Source organism: Chiloscyllium plagiosum, chromosome 1 (assembly GCF_004010195.1).
Source record: "Chiloscyllium plagiosum isolate BGI_BamShark_2017 chromosome 1, ASM401019v2, whole genome shotgun sequence".
Classification (NCBI taxonomy): Eukaryota; Metazoa; Chordata; class Chondrichthyes; order Orectolobiformes; family Hemiscylliidae; genus Chiloscyllium; species Chiloscyllium plagiosum.
The window spans coordinates 12,627,399-12,643,439 of NC_057710.1; the positions used below are offsets into that span (position 1 = coordinate 12,627,399).

The following is a 16,041-nucleotide window of genomic DNA, read 5'->3' on the forward strand; positions in this document are numbered from 1 at the left end:
GTGTATGGAATGAGCTGCCAGAGGATGTGGTGGAGTCTGGTACAATTGCAACATTTAAGAGGCATTTGGATGTGTATATGAATAGGAAGGGTTTGGAGGGATATGGGCCGGGTGCTGGCAGGTGGGACTAGATTGGATTGGGATATCTGGTCGGCATGGACAGGTTGGACCGAAGAGTCTGTTTCCGTGCTGTACATCTCTATGACTCTACATATGAGCAAATTACTGCAGATGCTGGAATCTGTACTGAAAATAAAAAATGCTGGAAATCAGTGAGTCAGGTAGCATCCATGGAGAGCAAGCGAGCAAAGGAACATAAACATTCGCTTGCTCTCTCTCTCGATGTACGCTGCCTGACCTATGGCGTTTCCCAGCATTTTTTGTTTACACTAGATATCAAGTACTTTCTATAATATTGGTGTCTATTTATATATAGATGTAAATACATTAAAAGCAGTTCGGAGATCGTTTCCCAGGCTAATACCTGGAATAGTTGGACTGCCTCATGAGGAAAGGTGAGGCTAGCATTGGTTGGCATTTAGAATAAGAGGTGACTTAGTTGGAATGTACAAGATCCTGAGAGTTCTTGAGAGGTTAACTGTGGAGAATGGATGTTTCCTCTTGTGGGAGAAATTTAAAACTATTAGCTCATATTTTAAAAATAAGGTGTTGTCCATTTAAACCCATCAGGACAAATGTTTTCACTCCAAATCATTGAACTTTAGAACAGTCTCTCCTCCTCTCCTTGAACATTTTTAAGGCAGATCCTTTTTTTTAAAAAAAAAGAAATGGTGAAAGGTTATTGGGGTAGTCGGGAAAGTAGTCTTTGGATCAGCCATGAATCTATTTAATGGTGGAATAGGCTCAAAGGCCGGGCCTATTCCTGCTCCTGATTTCATATGCAGATTGCTCTGTCACCTTTCCGATAAGCATAATGTCAAAATGAGAAAATTAACTTGAGATCTACAGCTAAATGGAAATAGCTTCTGTCCCCTTTTTAAAATGGTTTAGACTGTAAAGAGCCTTTTGTAGGATTTTGGAGGAGTGCTCCACATTAACAAAGTTTGGGTAGAAATTCGATGTTATAAGAGAAGGCAATGGCCCAGTGGTATTACCGCTTGACTGTAAACCCAGAGACCCAGGTAACGTTCTGGGGATTTGAGTTCAAATCCTGCCATGACAGGTGGTAGAATTTAAACTCGATAAATATCTTGTTTTAAGAGTCTAATTAATCCATTGTCGAATGTCAGGAAAAACCCATCTGGTTCACTAATGTCCTTCAGGGAAGGAAACTGCCATCATGACTTGGTCTGGCCAACATGTGACTGCACCCTCTCAGAAACGTAGTTGCCTCTCGGGTGCATTCTGGGCAATTAGGGATGGGCAATAAATGCTAGCCGAGTAAGTGACTCCCTCCTCCTGTGGAAAGTATTAAAAAATAACAACAGCCCATTTAAGGAAGGAATGAGATTACATTCATTCATTAGACATCTCCATGGTGTTTGTCTCATCATGTTTTAATGTATCAATTCAGACACCTATCAGTACTACGCCAACCACTTTAGATGGTCCAATAATGTGGTGATTTGAAGCCAAGGTCTGCAGAGGGGAAAGAATTAGAATGAACTTGATGCTTTTAACACAGCAATTAAAATATCTCAACAGTGCAGAATGGTTTACGGTTTCGGATTAGCCTAAATCGGTACAAATGATCTGAATAGTTTTACTGAAATGATACTCCAGCTATTTCAATTTTTTCATATTAATTGGGTTGCAAGTTACTGAGTTTTAATGAGTATGAAACCACAAGCTCAAATCTCAGTAAGGTGTGATAGTTCTCGTGTTTGGGAAGAGAAACTGCCCAATCTGACCAAGGTGTGACTCCAGCCAGGCACTCCCTGTTTAACCACCCTCCGGACAATGGCTTGTCAGTGTTACTGACCCCTCTAACAGGTCTTTTTCACTTGCAAGATTTTGAGTCTGTTTTGTTGCAGTGGTTTAAATTCATTTCACTCGGCATCATAAGTGCTTATGTGAATTGTGCCAGCAACCACATTTGCTAGTCGAGGTTTTGGCATCCTTTTAAGAGATGCGTTAAATACGTTTAGGGCAAATACATTGCATTAAATTATTATCTTAGGGCTTAAAAGTGGCTCCCCACTTTCCATCTGAGGTGAATTGTCTGAAGGACATGAGGAGACAAAAATGTCATGGCATCACGTTGGTGGGCAACATTTTAGCTCGAAATCTACTGTTGGGGTCGATGGTTTTTTCTTTTGTGTCTGACCAGTTTAGAATGAATATCTGAAGTGGCCATCTGTGTTCAATGAAAGCAAAATACTGCAGATGCCAGAATTCTGAAACAAACACTGAATACTGGAGAAATTCCAATCTGTGGAGAGAGAGAGAGATAACGTTTGAGTCTGGGATGACTGTAGGCGATTTTAACTTAACACTGTGGCAATACCCAGTCTAAGGATTTAGATGGAGAGGAAGTTAAGTGTGTATAAGAACATTTTCTGATTCAGTATGTGGATGTACCTACTAAAGAGAGTGTAAAACTTGACCTACTCTTGGGAAATAAGGCAGGGCAGATGACTGAGGTGTCAGTGGGTGGGGAGAGCATAAGTGACTATAATTCTATTAGCTTTAAAATAATGATGGAAAAGGATAGACTGGATCTAAAAGTTGAAACTCTAAATTGGAGGAAGGCCAATTTTAATGGTATTAGGCAAGACCTTTTGAAAGTTGAATGGGTGCAGTTGTTCACAGGCAAAGGGATGGCTGGAAAATGGGAAGCCTTCAGAAATGAGATAATGAGAATCCAGAGACAGTCTATTCCTGTTAGGGTGAAAGGGACAGCAGGTATAGAGAATGCTGGATGACTAGAAAAATTGAGATTTTGGTTAAGAAAAAGAAGGCAGCATATAAAGCAGAAGGGTATAAAGGCAGTAAGGGTATACCTAAGAGGAAAATCAGGAGGGCAAAAAGGGGACATAGCTTTGGCAAATAGGATTAAGGAGAATCCAAAGGGATTTTACAAATACATTTAAGGGCAAAAGGGTAACTAAGGAGAGAATAGAGCCCCTCAAAGATCAGGAGAAAGTGAGGACTGCAGATGCTAGAGATCCGAGTTGAAAAGTAATGGCGCTGGAAAAGCACAGCGGGTCAGGCAGTATCCGAGGAGCAGGAGAATTGGCGTTTTGGGCTTAAGCCCTTCATCAGGAATGTCTCTCCTGCTCCTCAGATGCTGCCTGACCTGCTGTGCCTTTCTAATGCTACAATTTTTGACCCCTCCAAGGCAGCTTATGTGTGGAACCACAGGAGATGGGGGCGATGCTAAAGGAGTATTTTGCATCCATGTTTACTGTGGAGAAGGACATGGAAGATATAAAATGTGGGGAAATAGATGGTGACATCTTGAACAATGTCTATATTACAGAGGAGGTGGTGCCGGATGTCTTAAAACACACAAAAGTGGATAAATCCCCAGAACCTGATCAGGTGTACCCTCTAACTCTGGGAAGCTAGAGAAGTGATTGCTGGGCCCCTTGCTGAGATATTTATATCATTGATAGTCACAGATGAGGTGCCCGAAGACTGGAGGTTGGTTAAGATGTGCCACTATTTAAGAAAGGTAGTAAGGAAAAACCAGGCAACTACAGACCAGTGAGCCTGACATCAGTGGTGGGAAAGTTGTTGGAGGGAATACTGAGGGACAAGATTTACATGCATTTGGAAAGGCAAGGACTGATTAGAGATAGTCAGCATGGCTTTGAACATGGGAAATCATGTCTCACGAACTTGATTGAGATTTTTGAAGAAGTAACGAAGAGGATTGATTCGGGCAGAGTGGTAGACGTGATCTATATGGACTTCAGTACGGTATTCAACAAAGTTCCTCCTGGTAGACTGGTTAGCAAGGTTATATCTCATGGAATACAAGGGGAATTAGCCACTTGGATACAGAGCTGGCTCGAAGTAGAAGATAGAGAGGGTGGTGGTGGAGGGTTGCCTCTCAGACTGGAGACCTGTGACTAATGAAGTGCCACAAGGATCGGTGCTGGGTCCACTGCTTTTCGTCCTTTATATAAATGATTTGGATGTGAACATAGAGGTATAGTTAGTAAGTTTGCAGATGACACCAAAATTGGAGGCGTTGTGGACAATGAAGAAGGTTACTTCAGAGTAGAATCATATCTTGATTTAGATGGGCCAATAGGCTGAGGAGTGGCAGATTAAGTTTAATTTAGATAAATGAAAGGTGCTGCATTTTGGAAAGGCAAATCAGAGCAGGACTTATACACTTAATGTGGGACTGTTGCTGAAGAAAGAGACCTTCGAGGGCAGGTTCATAAATCCTTGAAAGTGGAGTCTCGAGTAGATAGGATAGTGAAGAAGGCATTTGGTATGCTTTCCTTTATTGGTCAGAGTATTGAGTACAGGATTTGGAGGTCATGTTGCAGCTGTACAGGACATTGGTTAGGCCATAGTTGGAATATTGCGTGCAATTCTGGTCTCCCTCCTGTCAGAAACATATTGTGAAACTTGAATGGGTTCAGAAAAGATTTACAAGGATGTTGCCAATGTTGGTGGGTTTGAGCTACAGGGAGAGGCTGAATAGGCTGGAGCTCTTTTTCCCTGGAGCAGTGGAGACTGAGGGGTGATCTCGTAGAGGTTTATAAAATCATGAGGGGCATGGATAGGGTAAATAGACAAGGTCTTTTCCCTGGGGTCGGGGAGTCCAGGACTGGAGGGTATAGGTTTAAGGTGAGAGGGAAAAGATTGAAAAGTGGCCTAAGGGTCAACCTTTTCACACAGAAGATGGTGTGTGTATAGAATGAGTTGCCAGAGGAAGTGGTGGAGACTGATACAATTACAGCATTTAAAAGGCATCTGGATGGGTATACGAATAGAAAGGGTTTAGAGGGATATGGGTCTAGATTAGTTTAGGATATCTGGTCAGTTTCTGTGCTGCACACCTCTATGACCATGACTGTGACTCTTCCAAAAGATTGTTTGTCCATCTTTTGATTCCTTGTGCCTTCAGAGATTATACAAGCTTACACCAGTCAAATATGAACGTAGGAGCAGGAGTAGGCCATTTAGCCCTTCGAGCCTGCTTCGCCATTCAGTAAGATCATGGCTGATCTTTTCATGGACTTAGCTTCATTTATCTGCCCACTCACCATAACCCTTAAGTCCTTTACTGTTCAAATATCTGATCTATCTAATCGATCTATCTAATCGATCTATCTATCCTTTAAAAAACTTAGAATGAGTTAGCCTCGACTGCTTCACTGGTCAGAGAATTCCACAGATCCACAACCTTTTGGGTGAAGCAATTCCTCCTCAACTCAGTCCTAAATCTACTCCCTTGTATTTTGAGGCTATATCCTGTAGTCATAGTTTTGTCTGTCAGTGGAAACAACCTCCCTGCTTCTATCTGATATAAAATTATGAATGAAGAGATATTTCTACAAGATACCCCTCCTCCTTCGAAATTCCAAGGAGTATAGTCTCAGTCGACTCAATCTGTCCTCACAAGTCAACACACTCAACTCTGGAATCAATCTAGTGAACCTCCTCTGCATCCCCTCCAATACCAGTATATTGTTTTTCAATTAGGAGACCTAAACTGTACGCCGTTCTGTGCAAATATTTAGGCAGACTTCAACATGTTGGCTTCTAGACTTGGAAGATTGAGATACTTGGTGTGTCCTGGTTTGTCATGAGTTGGTCAATTGTTGTAAATGGGCAGGAAAAAGATGGTTTATTTGTCTGTCGGCAAGTCTAATAACTCCCTATGCATAATGCGGAGGAGCTGGTGTTGGACTGGGGTGGACCAAGTTTAAAAATCACTAGCTAGTGCTTCCAAATAAACCTGTTGGATTATAATCTGGTGTTATGTGATTTTTAACTTGGTCCCTAAGCATAGTGACGGAGAAGGATAGAGAGCTGACAGTTATTTTTTTATGGCTGGATGGATTTAATGAACTCCTATACTTTGTCACTAAGAGTTATTTACTGTTTTGTGTGCTGACTTAAACGACAAAAAAAAACTATCAGCAAATATAGGCTGAATTCTGGATTACTCTTTGACTCAATTTGGTTATAATTCTGCCAAGTAAAATCAAACAACTTTTTTGTTTTAATCCTCTGATATGGGAACCCCTGGCCAGGAGGTTATTAGGACAGCAGCCAGAAAGCAATATATCACCTCGAGCTGCTTTTGAGAATATTCATTCTGTTGGCTCTCCAGTCATCCAGACTGCTCCTTTTATTTTATTAGATTCCCCACTTCTTCACATGGCCACAATCAATTTAAACCAAATTGAGGAATTTTTGTTCAAAATTGATTAAAGTCAATTGGATTAAAGCTTGTTTGACATCTAGTGGGTGGGGTGGGGTGGGAAGGCCTCTTCAATTTGAGATTTTGCTCACCCTGTTTTAATCTGAGTGTCTCTATATTAGCTCAAGTTAGGTTCTTTGCTTTTCTTTGAACAGAACAGTGGAAACAGTTTTTTTTTGTCCATGAATATGAGTTGTAAAACTGTAAGATGTAAGAGCAGAAATGGGCCCATCTTGTCTGCTCCATCACTCAATGAAATCTTGGCGGATCTGAATTCACTTTCCCATCTTATTTCTCTTTTCAAACAGTCCACCTTTTTAAAGACTCCATCACGCTGCATGTAAACGACATTGTGTCTGCCAGGCAGTTAGTCTGCTGGGGCACTCTGATCAACTGATTTGGCTCTAATGCCTGCTTCTTGATTTGTGCATTTTTCTGTTTAAAGCCGATTAGTCCACAGTTAATCCTTGATAAGTTGATTTATTAAATCGATATCGTAACATGGTAAATATTCTTTCAATGTAACGGGGAAGTTGAAATTACCTGGCCATTCCTCTGACTGCTGAAGGAAATTTTGTCAGCATGTCATCTGGATGTCTAGTCAATCCATGTGCAATGATCTACTTTTTCCAATAAGTGGGAAAATTTTTCAACAGGCCAGTGATGTTGCCATATAAAAGGCAGGCTTTGAATCATGAGCAAATTAAACACCGATTTTGAGGATAGTAATTCAAACTGGCAAAAAATATTTTTTCTCATTCGTTGTGGTACATAGGCATCACTGGCTCGGCCAGCATTTATTGGGCAGCTAAGAGTCCACGTTTCTTTTGTTGTAGGTCTGGAGTCACGTGTAGGCCAGATCAGCAAACTTCTTTCCCTGGAGGGTATTAGTGAACCAATGGTGTTTCCTGAGGATTAGTGCTAGGACCAGTCTGATGAAGGGTCACTGGACTTGAAACACTAACTCTGCTTTTCTCTTCAAATGTTGCCAGACCTGCTGGTTCACTCCAGCAATTTCAGTTTTTGTGTAGAATTTGCAACTGATTTAGACTATACACTTTCAACTCTAGAGTCGGAGTTATAGAGATGTCCAGCTCGGAAACAGACACTCCAGTCCAACACGTCCGTGCCGACCAGGTATTCCATCCTAATCTAGTGCCATTTGCTAGCATTTGGCCTATATCCCTCCAAACCCTTCCTACTCATACCCATCCAGATACCTCTTAAATGTTGCAGTTGTACCAGCCTCCACCATTTCCTCTGGCAGCTCATTCCACACATGCGCCACCCTCTATATGAAAACGTTGCCCCAGGGAAAAGATTTTGTCTATTTATCCTATCCATGTCCCTAATGATTTTATAAACCTCTGAGGTCACCCCCTCAGCCTTCGACCCTCCAGGGAAAACAGCCCCAGCTTATCCAGCCCCTCCCTATAGCTCAAATCCTCCAACCATGGCAACATCCTTGTAAATCTTTTCTGAACGCTTTCAGGTTTCACTACATCCTTCCGATAGGAAGGAGACCAGATTTCCGTGCAATATTCCACCAGTGGCCTAACCAATGTCCTGTACAGCCTCAACGTGACCTCCCAACTCCTTTTACTCAATACTCTGACCAATAAAGGAAAACATGCCAAATGCAATTGGATGGTTGCTGAAGGTAACAGCTAATTCTCCCTACTGGTGTAATTTAACATTGAGCACCTCTGGCAGACTGTGGAGAGTTCCTGTTTATTCAGCAGTCAACTACGAGTGTACAATAATCCCAAACGCCACTTCTGTTTTGGGCCTATTCAGTCTGAGTGACACAAATTGCAAGCCAAGTAGCCTGTCTGTGGTGTTTGTGTGGTTTTTGTTTTTTCCCTTGAGGGCAGGAGGCAGCAAGAGAGAACATTTCCTTGTTAGCCTGTGTCAGTGTTGCTCTATGCCTGTGGTATGTGTTTTGTTTTGTTTTATTCTAAAGCGGTTAGCAGTACAGGAAGAGCCGGCCACAGACTGAACTATATTTAATCAAAACCACATGGATTTAAATCCCTTAAATGATTTTTGTTTTCTTTTTAAATAAAAGGGGCATTGTTGTTATGGAACAGAATTTGGATATTTAAGTATGACACAATTACCAAGATTTGTAGGGCTGTCAAACTTGAAAGTGCCTTGTAATTCAGCAATGAATTTAGCTTAATTAGATTTTCTTCTGGATCTGTGTCGGCTGGTAATTACTGTTTCTCTTTTGAGGGTTCTTCTGACTATTTTGTTTTCTTTTTAAAAAAAAAGCAAATTTTACATTTGAGCACAAGTATTGTCTATTGTCATTCCCCCCCCGCCAGGAATGAGGGCTGTTGGCTTTTTCCATTAATATTTATTTTACCATTTATGCAAGATTTAATTATGTGACTTTGTTTCTTTATTGTGGAGGGGAGTGAGGGAAATAGTACTTTTACTTTGAGTTTGCCTTGCAGGCTGATAGCAAAGATGAGAGGACTATACTCCCACCAATTAAATCCTGTTACTACTCCATCTGCACACAGCATCAGCTACTTTTGACCCTCTACCTCAGTCAAGGCATTGACAACTGTCCAGTGTTGGATAAATGATTTGGATGTGAGCATAACAGGTATAGTTAGTAAGTTTGCAGATGACACTAAAATTGGAGGTGTAGTGGACAGTGAAGAAGGTTATTTCTGATTAGGTGATCTGGACCAGATGGGCCAATGGGCTGAGAAGTGGCAGATGGAGTTTAATTTAGATAAATGCGAGGTGCTGCATTTTGGGAAAGCAAATCTTAGCAGGACTTATACACTTAATGGTAAGGTCCTAGGGAGTGTTGCTGAACAAAGAGACCTTGGAATGTAGGTTCATAGCTTCTTGAAAGAGGAGTCGCAGGTAGATAGGATAGTGAAGAAGGCGTTTTGTATGCTTTCCTTTATTGGTCAGAGTATTGAGTACAGGAGTTGGGAGGTCATGTTGTGGCTGTACAGGACATTGGTTAGGCCACTGGTGGAATATTGCATGGAAATCTGGTCTCCTTCCTATTGGAAGGATGTAGTGAAACTTGAAAGAGTTCAGAAAAAATTTACAAGGATGTTGCCAGGGTTGGAGATATCTGGAGAGGTTAAATAGGCTGGGGCTGTTTTTCCCTACAGCGTCGAAGGCTGAGGGTTGACCTTATAGAGGTTTATAAAATAATGAGGGTCATGGATAGGATAAATAGGCAAAGTCTTTTTCCCAGGGTGGGGGAGTCCAGAACTAGCGGGCATAGATTTAGGGTGAGAGGGGAAAGATATAAAAGAGACCTGAGGGGCAACTTTTTCACGCAGAGGGTGGTACGTGCATAGAATGAGCTGCCAGAGGAAGTGGTGGAGACTAGTACGATTTAAAAAGCGTCTGGATGGGTATATGAATAGGAAGAGTTTGGAGGGATATGGGCTGGGTGCCGGCAGGTGGGATTAGATTGGGTTGGGAAATCTGGTTGGCATGGACGAGTTGGACCGAAGGGTCTGTTTCTGTGCTGTACATCTTGATGACTCTATAAATGGCATGCGTCGTAACTGGCTGTGACTTTTTTTTTTGTCCCTTTTTTTTTAAACTGATCTTTGACTTCTGATTTCAATATGGCAGACACTTTCCCTCAATCCTGACTGACTGGTCTTCCTGGATGATAGTGCTGTGGTGTATCCCACCCAAGAAATGTGATGAGAAATGGGCAGATTAGGCAAAATCCTGTGCCCTCCCGGTGGTGAGGTTTTGGGAAGGGGGAAAGGAGGAATTTCATTAATCCTTGAGAAAGGAGCAGAATTGGGCCATTCAGCCCATCGAGTCTGCTCTGCCATTTTGATGGTTGATCAGCCTCATTTGCTTGCCTTCTCCCATTGCTCTTGACCCCCTTACTAATCGAGAACCAATCTATCTCTATCTTAAAGACACTGAGTAACTTGGCCATGACAGCCCTCTGCGGCAATGAGTTCCACAGATTCACCACCCTCTGGCTGAAGAAATTCCTCCTCATCTCAGTTCGACCTTTCACTCTGAATCTGTGCCCTTGGGTCCCAGCCTTTCCTACAACAGAAACATGTTCTCCATGTCCACTCTGTTCAGGCCTCTCAAACACAGTACAGATTCAGAGTCCTCAGTCGCTTCTCGTGTGACAAGCTCTTCATCCCCAGGATTGTTTTTGTGAACAAATTTGAGGTTGGAGGACTGCCTTCCTACCCCATGGTTAATAGAGGCCCTTAAGACTGTTATTGTCCACGTGAGTACCTCCTCCTGCTGAGAGCAGTATTTACAGTAGAATAAGGATACCCTTTGAGCCAGAAGGATGTCCAATGCACCTTGACCTCGTTGCTTGTGGACTTCTTCAGCAAGGGCAAGGCCTGCTGGAAGCCAACTCCAGTCCATCGCAGTTCCCTCTCTACTCGATCAGAGGCCTCTGATAGATGTAGTACCAGGAGCAGCCACCACCTTCTGAATGGTGCTGCTGAGTGCAGAGTAGCTGCCCCAGCCCTCTGGGAATTAGGTCTCTGAGGGCAGGGCTTTCATTCTGGTCCTTTTAAACCCCAGGGTGAAGCCTGCTGCTGGACTGCTAAATACCGGAGGGGCACAAAGTATAGCAGGCCCTCTCCTTGAGGTCTCAAGAGGCTGTTGCCTGTTCTCCAGCTTGTATCCAAGGTGCCCGTTGTCTCCACGTATTTCTGCTTCATTAATTGAGAGCCTGAGGTCTCTCAGGGCCTCAATGGTTAGTAAAGTACAGCTGCTGTGTTTTTCATTATAAGTGCTGTTTCATTATTTAAATTTATTTCTGTTCATTATCCCTGGAAGTTTGGTTGTGGTTGAAGGATGGAGGAGAGGTGATTGGATAGTTTTGAATTTTTTAAGAAGAAATTTTTTGACCAATCTTTTAAGATCTTTGAGTCACATTTTAGAGCGAGTTCCTGAAATTTCACAAGCCAATAGCTATAATGGGAAATGGTGCCAGGGTGATTGGCCACTAGGATGTCATGATATGCCACCTAGGTCAAATGGAGTTAGAAAGCCCTAGTTAGTTCACATGATTGGAAACTTGCGTTTTCTCTTTCTTAAAGTAGGCTGTTCCTGAGTACTATTGATCTCACAGACAGAGCGACCTTCCTTGAGAAGCTTGCTGATGAGAACATGTTTTTTGTTTCAGATGATATGCAGCCTGATCGTGAAGAAAACAGCAGTGAGGGCATTGGGATTGGGGCAGATGAAATTTATGAAACAGTAAATGCCTCGACTATGTCTGATGATGGCCTCCGATTCTATGTCAATGTGAATGTGGATCTGAAGTCAAATGTGGATCTGAAGTCAAATGTGGATGGTGAGTGAAGGCTGTGGTGTTTGTATTCTGGGCAAGAATGTGGATTTTTTTATTATTATGAGGGTTCCTGTTTCTTCCTTCAATGACAAGTCAACTGCAAACATGCTAATCAAATGCCTCCATGTTTCAACCTTCCAGTCACCTCTTTGAGCAACCCAAATGGCCCCTAATCTTTTGTGTACCTGTGCACTTGGGTTAACTACCCCAGAGAATCATTGACTTACTAAAATTTAGAAAGAGGCCTTTCAGCGTATCATGTCTGTTTTAGCCGTTGAACATCCATCTATTCTAATCATAGTTTCTAGTGTCTCCTTGACTCAGTTCTTCTGTCACTGGTGAGCTCAGATGGTTGGTGTCAGGAGAGTCTTTTATGGGGTCATGACATCTGAACTTGGAAAGTACAATGGGTACAGACCATCAGGTGATGACAGTTACAAGAAAGGTTGTGAACTTGGATTGTTTCACTGTCTGTCTCTGTGCAATCACCATCTCCCATCCTACCCCCTCAGCCCCATTTCACCCATAACATTGTGATGGCTGCTACACGTGTAGGCTGAACATGAAGGAGAACATAGAGGTAGGATCTTTTGCGACCAAAGCCATTTAATGACTTCTCAAAATGTGAGAAAAAAGTCACAACTTTGTAAAAGTTTGTTTGATTTTGCTCAGATTCCTCACAGTACTCACTGACTGCTCTATCAAACGTTTCCTTATAGATTTAATATTACAGGTGTGGATTCACCTTAACTGAGCAACAAAAGCACCCAGGTGATGGTAGATTGTGGGATATACTGGATAGATCCGAAGTGGAGTGATGCTGAAACCTTGACAGATTGTTATAGCAACTCTACTGGTCAAGTATGAGTATGTAGAGTACATCAGTTGACAATGGCCCAGCCACACTATATATGCATGCAGACATGGGCACTCTGAGGCAGGGGCACACAGACAGGTAGAGGGACATAAAACAGCCATTTGGACATGTCTGTTTTGACTGATGTGGGGGATGGTCATTTGGTGAGGTGCTGAAGGGTACAGTGGCACATCAGTAATTTCTGTGGCATGTGGTGAGGTGATGATGTTTTTTTTTTAGATTAGATTACTTACAGTGTGGAAACAGGCCCTTCGGCCCAACAAGTCCACACCGACCCGCCGAAGCGTAACCCACCCATACCCCTACATTTACCCCTTTACCTAACACTACGGGCAATTTAGCATGGCCAATTCACCTGACTTGCACATCTTTGGACTGTGGGAGGAAACCGGAGCCCCCGGAGGGGGCCCACGCAGACACGGGGAGAACGTGCAAACTCCACACAGTCAGTCGCCTGAGTCGGGAATTGAACCCGGGTCTCTGGCGCTGCGAGGCAGCAGTGCTAACCACTGTGCCACCGTGCCGCCCACTAATTGTTGTGGAATTGTTGCTGGACTATTAACCTAGAGACTCAGGCAATGTTCTAAGGTTTGAGTGCCATTGAGGAATTTGAATTTTAAAATAAATTTTGGAGTTAGTTAGAAGTCTAATGATCGTGAAACTATTGTCTGTGCCAATCATTGTTACGACACTGGGTAAACCCTCCTGCTTAATTTAAAACCAGCAACACAGAAAAGATTTGTCCCATGCAGTAATCTGTAAACATTCGAGTGACCAAGAACTATGTAAAGGAAACATTAACACCTTTATTTCTTAAAGTATAACAGAATAATTAACAAATCGCTATTTACAATTTCTTTCTCAAACCTATCTTCTAGCTTTTCTTCTGTAATACTAGTCCGATAAAACTCCCAATTAAAATTTACAACACAACACTTCTTATCTCAAAACCAGGCAGCTGTAGGTTCTTGTCTTTGGATCTTCCTGTGTCTTCTTTTTTCCTTGTTAGGAATTTCTGTGTCACAGGTTACTGATCGAAAAGGTACTTTTAAGAGAGAGCTATTTTCAAGCAGTTTGTTTACATGCTAGACTGCAGCAGTTCTCTCTCAACTGTTGAATTTCTCCCCCATGCTTGTACCCCAGGGCATTGGATTGTGTCATTGGCTTTTAAGATTGTCAATATACTCAATTCAAACTTGATTGGAAATTGGTATTTTTACCAGGGAATAATTTAAGCTGATTGGCCGGATTTGAATTTGGTTTTTGTCTCCAGGCAATGAACTACTCGAGTTGTTCAACCCCATGTTACATACATTGTTGCCTCATTGAGAACACTTGATACTGTCCAGTGGTTCTGCTGCTTCTAGCTCCCGTAAAAGTACACCCACATCTTCACAACTGTCATCAAGTGCTGATCTAGTCCAATCCCATTTCCCAGCACTGGGCTCATACCCTTGTGTGCTACAGTGTTTCAGTGCTGTGAAGGTTGCCATCTTTACCACCCTTTTCAGATAGCGAGTTTGCACTCTCTAGGTGCAAACATTTTACTTCAATCCCTCTAAACTTCCTACCCTTTCGTTAAATCTATGACCCCTGATTATTAGCCCTTCCGCAAAGAGGAAGAGTTCTTTCCAACTTACCCCATCTATGCCCCTTTATAATCCTCAATCTGGTCTCTCTTCAGCCTTCTCTGCCCTATAGAAAATAGCCCCAGCCTATAACACTCCAACCCAGGCACTATTCTGGTGAACTTACTCTCTTTCAATTGCATCCCTCCTACAGTGCGGTGACCAGAACAACACACCGTACTCCAGCTGGGGTCAAAAAGGGTGGCGCTGGAAAAATCCAGCAGGTCAGGCAGCATCCGAGGAGCAGGAGAGTCTACAATTTGGGCACAAGCTCTTCATTATGACCAAACGTTGACTCTCCTGCTCCTCGGGTGCTGCCTGACCTACTGTGCTTTTCCAGCGCTACCCTTTTTGACTCTGACTCTCTAGCATCTGCAGTCCTCACTTTCTTCTAGTACTTCAGCTGGAGCCTAGCTAACCATGTATGCAGTTACACCATAACCAAGAGTGGGAAAGCTGTCAGATTAGTCAAGCAACAAACTGATATAGTCAAATGCATGGAATCATACCTTCCACACAATGTCGCAGACTGGAATGTCACCATCCTTGGATATGTCCTGTCCATTGGCAGATCCAGCAGAGGTGGAGGCACCGTGGCATACAGTTGGAGGGAATTCCCTTGGGAGCCCCCAATTTTTGAGCTTAGACTGTATGAACTGTTTGACATCAGGTCAACAGGGCCAAAGATTCACCATGTACCAATCTGCCTTATCTGGTAAATCCATACTCCTTCATGTTGGACATTAGTTTGCCCTTTCTACCCTTTGTGAAAGTACTTTGAAGACCTCCACCTAGAGTACCTTCAATGTCCACCACAGTGTCTGGCTGGCAGCACGATTACTGATAGGACTGGTAGGATCCTGAAGGATGTAGCTCCTGGATTGGTGATGAGGGACCAGCCTAGTCGACCTCATCCTCCCCAATCTGCCTAACCACTGATGTATCTGCCCAAGATGGTATTGGTAGAAGTGATCTGTCTTCACATTGAGAATGTCCTCCATCATGTAGTGTGGTGCTACCATTGTGCTGATTGGGATAGACTTCAAACAGATCTAGAAAAGCAAGATTGGACATCCTAAGGCATTATGGACGATCATTAACAGAATTGTACTCCATCATAACCTGCAACCTCATGGCCTGATACATTGCCTACTCAACCATTACCATCAAGCCAGGGATCAACCCTGTTTTAATGAAGAGTGCAGGAGGCATGCCAGGAGCAGAACCAGGCATACCTGAAAATGAGATGTCCATCTGGTGAAACTACAATACAGGACTATTTGTACCAAACAGCATAAGAAACTGACAGACCGGGGTAAGTATTAAAACAATCAATGGGTCAAAGTCTATTATAAACAGTGAGCTTGATGAGTTGATCGCTCTCTCGTGTGCTCTCTCTCTCTCTCTCATTAAAAGGACTATTCAATGAAAACTATATATTTAAACAATTTAAAGTAAATTGCAAACCCCAGAGAATGAAGAATGCTCTGACATCCTTCTGACTTTCTGAACAAATCCCATTGGAATGAAGCCTCCATGTGTTGTATGAGCCATTGTTCTTTGGGGCTATGTAGAGAGTCTTGTTTGTTGATTACAGAATGGGGCTATGGGTGAAGCTCACTGGAAGTGGCGCCTTGGAATCCCTCCGAGAGTACTACTATAGACAATAGGTCTCTGGTGAGTGGGGATAATTCTGCACACAATGGAGCTGCATTTCCTTATATTGACTCTTCAGGTCTTTTTATGTCTGTGGACACAATGGTAACCCACAATCTACATCGGATAACCTATTTTAAAACTTTGATATCAGTGCACTCTGGATTGGTAACCATTTCCTTCTGGAAGAATGTCT

The 16,041-nt window shown here is 42.7% G+C and overlaps 1 protein-coding gene across 3 annotated transcripts in view; it reads left to right on the top strand.

Moving 5' to 3' along the window:
• The window catches only part of slc4a11 (solute carrier family 4 member 11), a 250,006-nt gene that overhangs the window by 102,735 nt on the left and 131,230 nt on the right, over positions 1–16,041 (top strand). For all 3 annotated transcript variants that reach the window (XM_043696718.1, XM_043696837.1, XM_043696795.1), the window contains one exon: positions 11,517–11,687. In XM_043696718.1, coding sequence (XP_043552653.1) covers positions 11,517–11,687 — 171 coding nt within the window. The remainder of the gene's footprint in view (positions 1–11,516; positions 11,688–16,041) is intronic.